Below are 9,545 nucleotides of genomic sequence, written 5' to 3'. Positions count from 1 at the left end.
GAAGCAACGTTTCTCTCTTACGAGAGAAATCAGAGTTATTTCGATAATGGTTCAAATCGTTTGCGATCAGTGTAGGCGTCAGCTACAGAAAACCTTTTTTCGGGAGGAAATCTCATGACAGTGCGAATTTCCCATATCACTCAATATAGTTTTTCATGTTCACTGCAGTATAGGGCGTAGACACAAGGAATGCAAGAGAAACGAATGCAAGAGATGTTGCAATTTTATTGTTCTCCCCAACAAACGAGGAAATCCAAAGCATCACAGATAGACGAATGCTCTTCGTCGCGAACAGAATTCGTAGGGACAGCACACAAAAGTTTCACTAGAACAAGATGAGCGTAAAAGAGATAATGAAGCAGGTTCCGTCATTTTGCGAAGGTAAAAACCAGCAGTGGCGGTTTGCATTTAGTGTACGAGGTGGTGCTATGAACAGCCGCTAGCCTCCACAGACAGTGCTTTAGCAGAGATTCTTCAGTACAAAATGTTTTCACTTATATTTACACAAGAAGGTTTGCTGTAGACTCATCACGACGACCGTGCAGGCCTTCGTCGTTGCGTATATTAGCTTATGTACAGTGTCAGCACCTTAGGATTGTACGTGTCGTTTACAGGAACTCTTCCAAGACGCTGAAGGATATCGATTGTGGCATTGCGTACTACTACATCATATATTGCCAGCAGAAAACAAAAGCCAAACAGACCAACAGACCAAGAGAAAACACCGGCTGACGTGTGAAATAGCTGTGCATGGCTGTTGTGCACGCTAGCCATTCCTAGCGTTGAATGGCTAGGAAGCGTCTACAAATCAGAACCAGAAAGCAAAGACCGGGCAGATGGAAGTACCGGAAGCCGTTTAGCTCTTAGCACGGCCAAGAGTGTAAGTCAGGGGCGCATGTGCGATGGCGATCGGGTGGCCACCCACAGTCACGGGGGTCACGCGCTGAGCGGTGCCATAAGAGATAGGCGCCGCGTGGATGGCGAAAGGCGTGGCGTGCAAGGTGACCGGTGTGGCGTGCAGTGCGTGGACCACAGGAGCGGACTGGACGACATAGGGCCTTGGCGCGGGTCTCACGACGGCCGCGGTCTGTACGGGCCTTGGTGCGGCTGGCGCCGGCGGGGGCTCGACGGCGTTGGAATAGAACGGCGCATCGGCCGGGTTGGAGGTCTTTGTTCCGGGCTCGTTGGTCTCCACAGTGACGCGGAATCCATCGGCGTCGGCTACGTAGCGCACAGTACGGGTGATGCCGTTAGGGTCGGTGTAGCTGTAGGAGCCGACCTTGTTGTTGTTTTCATCGCTCGTCTCTTCCCGAGTGATGCGGGTGCCGAATTCGTCCGTGTTGTCGTGGCTGAAGCTGTATGGCGTGGCAGGCTTTTGGGGTGGTTGGGGCGCGAAAAAACAAAGTGCAGGTGGTGAATGCATTGCAGGCAGATGTACGACTCTACTATTTAACGTCCCAAAGCGCCTCAGCTGTGAGGGGCGCCGTAGTCAACGGCTCTGGAAATTACGACCCCCTGAGGTTCTTAACGTGCACTGGCATCGCCCAGTACACGGACCTCTGGAATTTTGCCTCCATCGAAATTCGGCCACCGCGACCGGGATCGAACCCGCGTCGTTTGGGTTCAATGAGCCACAATGGCGGCCTGCCAATTATATTGCTTGCTTTGCGCAAATATCCATCGTTTACGAGAATAAAATATGACCCTTTTCGCTAATGCAACTTCGTTCGGATATTCATTTTAGGACGTGACAGGGCTTCCTAATGGCTCAGAACCTAATGGCGCAAAAAAACTGAGAAGAGTTTTTGGAACACTAATTCTGCGCTCGTGCTTTCCTTAATTTTTATTATTATTTTTTTTTCTTGGCGGGGGGGGGGGGGGGGGGCTACCCTGAACCAAGAAACGTCACATCTAGTCTTACTGCGCGTTAGCATTAGGCCGAGGCACAATGTTTCCGGAAGCATACTCACGAGTTCTCCCGGAAGGGCTTGGCCGGCGGCATAGGCCACCAGGCAACACAGAAGCACCTGGAAGAGTACACAGTGCACGTTACATAAATGGCAATAACGTCGTCCCGCTGGTCCAGTGCCTGTAATATTTTTCGGCTTTACGCACACACACAAACACACAAGCACACAACACGGCAAATTTCGGCACAACTCCACGCTTGTCGGCGCACCTTGCTGAGCATGCTGAAGGCGAGATGTCGGGGAGGGTCTGTTTAGACCGCTGGGGACACCGGAGTCTGAAGAAGGTGTTCCTGCTTCCGCGTCGCGTGAGTCAAGGATGTTTGGCGGTCCGTTTTAACCCGTGCACGTTTTTATACCCCGCTCCTTGAACGTCTTGCTGAATCCCAGAGCGAGCAGGCCTGCAAATTTTTCTACGTTTTTCTGTTGGGCTCTCACTAGGACGACCCTCCACAGATCGGTTCGGAGAGGGGCGGAATATTTTTTTTTTTTTAACAGGTGGACACGCTATCATGTCGCGCTAGCGACGTCCACAGAGCAAGAGCCAGAGGACAGAAGTCGCGTAGAGGGGAGAGGGCACAGGATGTCCAGTCGCCGCGTGATCCTTGCCAACTTGCACGCATTCCGTTCGCCTTCTTCTTGTGGCACTTCGAATACTATACCCTCCAACCGGAAACTAGTTTCGTCAAGTGCGATGCGCAGCCAGATATTGCGCTATCTCAGTTGTCGTCGAGAACTGCAGTGGAAACGGGATCTATATGGTAATGGAAGCGGTTCAGGCAAAACGCGAGCCGCTTTGCTGCGTCCGTACCGCCGATGGAATTGTTATTCAGTGCGACCATTGTGCCCTTCGGTGGAGTCTGCGAGTACGTGCTTGGGGAAGCAACATGCGTATATTCGAGGCCGCACTTCGGGCAGGGTAGAAGGAAAGAAAGTCTTGGGAAATCGTTATGGCATACCTATTTTTGTCATCTATTAGGACTGAGGGTGCCCACTGCGAACTAGACTGTGCTATTGGGCGGAGCCTGCTTCTCAGATTTGTTGCCTCATTGAAGGCCCAGACGATCAGTAGAGCGCCATTTGTATTCACTCGTAGCTTAAATATTTGCGAATACTGCTGATAGCACCATCGTTCGGGAAGCGAGTGCCATATTTAATTCAAAGATTCTCATCCGGGTAACGTTCCTTTCAAAAGAATAGGATTTTAGAGCGCCACAGAAGACGAGTTCTGCGTAATTCTGCTGTTCAGTACTGTAGGGCTCGCCTTTAGATTAAGCGAGCGTTTTCACGCTTGCTTGCGAGAGCGTTCTCTAAAAAAACGCACCACCTGGTTTCATCGGTTTTATTTTAGACATTTTGTCTGAAATAATTAATCGTACATCATAAGCCCACAAATCACGCAGTATGCGAGCCTCTTCCTGTTGCATAATAACTTGGCACGGTGAACTTCACAATTCGCAGCGGTTAGAATTCTGAGAGCCTGACCGCGGCAGGTTTAAGTATGCTTTTTTTTTGTCGAAGAGCTACGTACCGTATCGGAGCGTAGAAGGACTGGAACCAGCAAGCACGAATTCTTGGCCGTCCAGCGCCGACGCGGGGAGAGTGCGTGGCCGTAATGCCGTCTTATCAAGAGATTCGAAGCGATCAGCTTTTGCCAGAATTATTTATCATCCGATGCAGGTACTTCCTAGTGACACGCAGTTTGTTTCCTGATAGAATGCTTTAACAAAGTCACGGCTGTTTTCTCTGCCTGTTGAAAACAAGGAACACTTAAATGTATATCAATGAAAATCTAAAGGAGGAGATAACAGAAAAATGACTACTAATTGACGCCAGGCGCAGATTCCAGCATATACGGCCATGCTGCAAAAAACGTTTTATTTTTGAATCCACTTCAAAACGGCCCTGAATAATGGGCAGTGAAACATGTGGCCTGCCTATATGTTAAACAAAAATAAAATTCATGAGATCTTCGTGCTCCTCTTCATGTGCTCTCATCGATACCTGTAATTTCTCTTTCAGATGCAGCGACAGTTAACAGGACAATCGATGCGTTGCCTTCACTCCTACCGGATTATGATAAAATGGCATCAAAAATTCATGTTTTTGCTCATTTCAGAGCTCACCTGTACTAGTGGACTGTTGGGACTTATTCTGACGAGCTGAAGCAAACTCGAGAATCGGATCTTCAACTCAAGCGACAGCAGCGACATAATATGCACAAGCGTACACTAGAAATGGCCAAGAAGCGTAAGCTTTGCGGCAGCGTTTTTTAAGAAGCTAAGGCAATGTGAGCGGCAACTCACTGACCACTGCCATAAAATGGGTAATGCGAAATCATTTTTTTCCAACGAGTAGAGCTTTTTCATGTACTTCTATAGAGGCGGCGCTTCAAAGAATCTCTTTTGGCGTGATTCGATGAGCGCTGGCAAGCTCAGCTTTCACGTCACCTCGGCGGCCCCAATTCCTTTGAGATAACTCGGCCGCGACGCCAATAACCGCCGCTTTCGTCGATGCCAAATCCGCCGCTGTTATTCACATAGGGTAAATTTTTTTTGGCCTAAAGACGCCGTTTGTGCGGAAGCTGAAAGCTTGCGCCTATATCTGGCACTTAAAGGGAGCGCATAAATAACTACCAGAAGATAGAAATATATGCCTGCAATGATTATAGACATCATTTTTTCTTTTTTTTTGTTTATTGTTTCCCGGATTTTCTGCGTGTAGGGGGCAGAGGTAAAGGCAAAATGCCTGACAGAGCCTCTGCGCCCCCACAGTTGAAGGCAGCATGACGTGTCATTTACACACATATTTGCTAAACATATTTTAGCACACAACAATAGCAAAAAAAAATTCAATTATTCAGATCACATGTCTTCAAAGCATTAGTTTTTCTTGAACATGATAGATTTTGAAGAAGCAGAAGGGACATATGCAATAGGTATTATGTAATAACAAAATTGGCTTCCATCAGAAGCCAATCAAAGAAAACAAAAACCACAATTCATTGGTCCGAAAAATAAATTGCATATACAGGAAATAGATCAGTACATAGAAGCATTTCAGAAAAACAAAACAAAAAACTAGGTTTAGACTGATGTGCAGGGTACATGCTGAAACAATGGCAAATATATTTTACAACCGAAGAGAGAAATAACATAACATAATATAACATAAATAATAGAAATAACATAGCATAATGCAACATAGCTGAGGTTACATGCGTTATCAGAGGTGAGCGCAGGTTAACAAAAAGAGAATGGAATGTCACTGCCCACTAATAGCTTTTTACAGTTCTTTTTGAAGTTGTGGAAGGATTGTGTGTATTATACATTAAAGTGATCACTGTTTAATATGTTAATTGTTTGATAATTCAATGTTTGCCTTCCGTAATCAGTTCTTGTGGCGGGCTTGAGATGGTGTGGTCTACGTATTGGGTATGAAGTGCAACTGTCTACAGGTATTGTGTGCAGCCTATTTTTATAAATCCACTGAAGTAGTTTGAAATAATAAACTTGATCTGCTTTAAGCATGCTGTGTTTAATGAAGAGCGGTTTTGTTCGGAGTCCTCGTTTGTCACCAATATAGTTTTCACACATTCTCAATATTTTCTTTTGTACCCTGATTAGTTTGTTGTAGTTTGAAGCTGTCGTAGTTCTCCATACTAGAATGCCGTAACTGAGTTTTGAATAAAAAGGTGAGTAGTATAATGCTTGCTTCAACCAGGTGGGTAGTATATTTTGTATTTTATACATGCAGCCAGTAACTCGAGATAGCTCGCTTTTTAATTTGTTAACGTGAGTATTGCATGTAAGGTCCTCTGTAAACCATACGCCCAAGAACTTTTGCTCTGTGACTTCTTCCAGTAGCGTGTCCTCAAATTTCAGATGAAAACAGTAGGGGTCTCTTTTATTTTGTGAAGGTATAGGATGCGCAATCAAAGGACGAACCACGAAGAAAGACACAGAGACACACGCAAGCGCACTAACAACTGTTTATTTCTTCCTCGGGACGCTTACTTATACACCTGGCCACGCATGCTCAAAAGCAATCTTTAACCACAATATTACTGAATATGTTATCGCTTAAAGTAATTGATTAGAAAAGCAGAAGAAAAACAACCACATGCCGCCTGTGGGATCCGAACCCACGACCTCCGAATTACGCGTCCGGTGCTCTACCTCTGAGCTACGGCGACGGCTGTCAAATCTTCTACTTTCGGGGGTATTTATGTTTACAAGTAACGTAACCTTGAGAGTGTTCATCAGCGCCACCCACGTTCAAAAGCGGCGGACGTAGAACGTCCTGATTACGCACCGAATTACGCACCGGACGCGTAATTCGGAGGTCGTGGGTTCGGATCCCACCGGCGGCATGTGGTTGTTCTTTCTTCTGCTTTTCTAATAAATTACTTTAAGCGATAACATATTCAGTAATATTCTAATTTGATCAACACCACAAAATAAATAAATAAAAATTAAAAATCCCCTGTGCCCCTTGGTTTCTGTGGCTTTTGGCTTCTGTCATATTTATAACGAGCCCCTCATTCCCCTTCCCTTGTTTGCTTAATTGCTTAGCGAGGGCCTCGGTTCTGGCAGCCTTGACGCCATAGGAAGCATAAGAGGGTTCTCACGCAGCTTCCACCCTCTGCGTTCGATGACGTTCTACGTCACACATGCGGTAAATCAGGACGTTCTACGTCCGCCGCTTATGAACGTGGGTGGCGCTGATGAACACTCTCAAGGTTACGTTACTTGTAAACATAAATACCCCCGAAAGTAGAATATTTGACAGCCGTCGCCGTAGCTCAGAGGTAGAGCACCGGACGCGTAATTCGGAGGTCTTGGGTTGGGATCCCACCGGCGGCATGTGGTTGTTTTTTCTTCTGCTTTTCTAATCAATTACTTTAAGCGATAACATATTCAGTAATATTCTAATTTGATCAACACCACAAAATAAATAAATAAAATTTAAAAATCCCCTGTGCCCCTTGGTTTCTGTGGATGTTGGCTTCTGTCATATTTAACCACAGTAGTCATGCCAAGGGCTGTTAACGCTGACGCGAACGCAAAAAGTTGATTTCGGCAACGTAGAGAGCCACGGACGTGTCACTGATATAGTCTACAGCGTTTTCCTTTATGTGGAAAGCCTCCAAAGCCAGCCGCGCTTGTTCATTTTTGCTTTTTCCCAGTATCACGGTCTCGTCAAGTCGCGGTGCGCAATTGCGGCAAGAACTAAGATGCGACACAAGGTGTGCCCCTTTGTCTGTGTTGTTCCTAACTTTATTCGCATGCTCCCTGAGTCGCTCGTTTATGCACCGCCCTGTATGCCCGATGTAGGTCTTACCACATGAAAGAGCTCCGTGGCTCTGTACGTTGCCGAAATCAACTTTTTGCGTTCGCGTCTGCGTTAACAGCCCTTGGCATGACTATTGTGGTTAAAGATTGCTTTTGAGCATGCGTGGCCAGGTGTATAAGTAAGCGTCCCAAGGAAGAAATAAACAGTTGTTAGTGCGCTTGTGTGTGTGTCTGTGTCTTTCTTCGTGGTTCGTACTTTGATTGCGCATCCTATACCTTCACAACATCATGTACCAACTAGGCCCAACCCAAGTTTTATTTAAATCTCTTTTATTTGCTGGCTTAAAAATTATGTATTTGGTTTTGCATGTGTTTAAACACAGCCGGTTGCTTTTAAGCCATCTGGAAAGATGCAGGAGGTAACTGTTAGCTGATGATTATATGCCCTCTTTTGTGGTGCCAGTAAAGAAGATATTTGTGTCGTCAGCATACATTATTATTTCAGGGGAGTTTGGTATTGACGTTATATAATTTATGGATACAAAAAATAAGAGGGGTCCTAAGATTGATCCTTGAGGGACGCCATTTCGACTTTCAATTTTTGTGACACCAGACTGTCGACGCATACATACTGATACCGATTTGAGAGATATGATGTAATTAAATTCTTCGCTACACCTCGGACACCGTACGCAGCAAGCTTCGTAAGAAGGATATCGTGTTGCACAGTATCGAATGCCTTTTTCAAATCCAAGAAGATTCCCAGAGTAAGCAATTTGTTTTCAATGTTTTCAATTATTTTGTCCTTTATGTTTATCAAAGCTTGTTCTGCACACTTATGTAGGCAAACAGTTATCTCCCCTGCAGTGTAGCTTCTCTCCAACACGAAACTGCATGTTTAGCACAAACGTGCCCAGAGGCACCGATGTTGGGAGCGAGGCATCCTTCATTACGAGAAACCGCAAGTGCCCTATACATATTTACCACACCAGAAAGTTGCCGCATGATCAGCTAAACGCAATAGCGATTGGTGTTCTAACAAAACCAGGCCGTGGAAGCAATAGGACCTCTTTATTAACGTGATCAACGCCCACAACTGGGCGACTGGAATCATTGTGATTGTGCGCAAAGGCGCTTTTTTATGTGAAAAAATAGTCACGGACAATGAATAACAGAATTCTTGTTTCTTTTGGCGCATTCAAGTCCAGCTTTCGCGTACAAACATTTTGAAAATTAGAAAATTGTAAGATACTGCTATAGAAATATTGAAGGCAATGGTCTATTCTTCTCATAGGTAGCCAAATCGACCTTTTAAAGTGTGTCCATCGAACAGTCAAGACTGCCGTATAAAGCCAATGGGGAACGCTCTTGACAATAGCAAAAAGTTGATGAAACAAAAATCTAAAACTTCCGTCGGGACGTCTGCGGATATATTGCCTGTTATAAATAAATCTTATATTGTATGAAAAAATTCTGTTGATAAACATTTTGCCGCACAACAAAGCTTCTGTCGATAATTATGTTAAAAGGAATTCAATTTCTATGCTGCCTTTTCTTACCTGCTTGTGAAGAGCCGGCTACCGCAGCAGTAACCGTGAGCGATAAATTTTTCCTTCCAATATTCCCAGTTCTGCCAGTGCATTTTATTTGCTTTAAAGCACGTAACGCTGCACTTCGAAGAGCTTGCGAGGAAGCAGCTCTAGGGAGAAAACAGTGGGCCTAACAGCTCCGCCCAGGAGTAGTGTGTGTTGCTGCATCCACGCATGTCATTTCCTCACTTGCGCACTTTGGTGTCAGCTTGCGACAACGTAGCTGTCACAGGCGGACACGATAAAAATAAATTAACAGATAAAAATAACGAAAATGTAAATCAAAAGCCAATGGATAAACAAGAAGAGGCGCAGTATGCCGATTTATTTGAAAAAAGTTAAACGCTAGGCGAAAGACTCGGGCAAAGAAAAAAGAAAACTAACATCCTGTAAAATAAAGCGTTTGGAACAAAGAAAAATGATAAAGCAGGTAGGAAGCATGCAATGCTCGGTGCAGTCGCACTTCCTATCGATCTTCCACGCACAGGGGCACAGATGAGGCAAGCACAATGCGCCATGGAAGAATTGAACAGTAACAATTTTTTATTTCATAACTATGAAAAAAAACATAACAGCTTTAAATAAAAGAAAAAACAGGGCGTCGATTGATGCTTGAGTCCCGACTCGTTTCCTTCAGGACTGGCCAGCCAGTGACCACCTCATCCTGTCCTTTTCCGTTGCGCAACTGAGACAAC

At 45.1% G+C, this 9,545-nt stretch overlaps 1 protein-coding gene across 1 annotated transcript; it reads right to left on the bottom strand.

Annotated features, from left to right (window-relative positions):
* Nucleotides 1-856: 856 nt before the first annotated feature.
* LOC149342125 (uncharacterized) lies at nt 857-2,809 on the bottom strand. Its single transcript, XM_089546752.1, has 3 exons — nt 2,779-2,809; nt 1,971-2,089; nt 857-1,372 (listed from the first exon to the last, which is right to left on the bottom strand). Exons 1-3 carry the CDS (start codon nt 2,807-2,809, stop codon nt 857-859), a joined length of 666 nt encoding a protein of 221 aa, XP_089402878.1.
* Between the last annotated feature and the right edge of the window lie 6,736 nt (nt 2,810-9,545).

The sequence above is a fragment of the Amblyomma mixtum genome, chromosome 5 (assembly GCF_055824585.1).
Source record: "Amblyomma mixtum isolate Tamu chromosome 5, ASM5582458v1, whole genome shotgun sequence".
Lineage (NCBI taxonomy): Eukaryota > Metazoa > Arthropoda > Arachnida > Ixodida > Ixodidae > Amblyomma > Amblyomma mixtum.
The sequence above is the reverse complement of the archived record's forward strand: the minus strand, read 5'-3'. Positions and strand labels throughout refer to the sequence as shown.

What these genes read in the sequence shown, in the direction of transcription:
- LOC149342125 (XM_089546752.1), bottom strand. Translation starts at nt 2,809, where the DNA reads ATGGTCGCACTGAATAACAATTCCATCGGCG. An exon ending in GAATAACAATTCCATCGGCG is followed by an intron (nt 2,090 to 2,778) that starts GTACGGACGCAG and finishes AAAATATTACAG; the next exon opens with GCACTGGACCAGCGGGACGA. An exon ending in AAGCCCTTCCGGGAGAACTC is followed by an intron (nt 1,373 to 1,970) that starts GTGAGTATGCTT and finishes CCACCCCAAAAG; the next exon opens with CCTGCCACGCCATACAGCTT.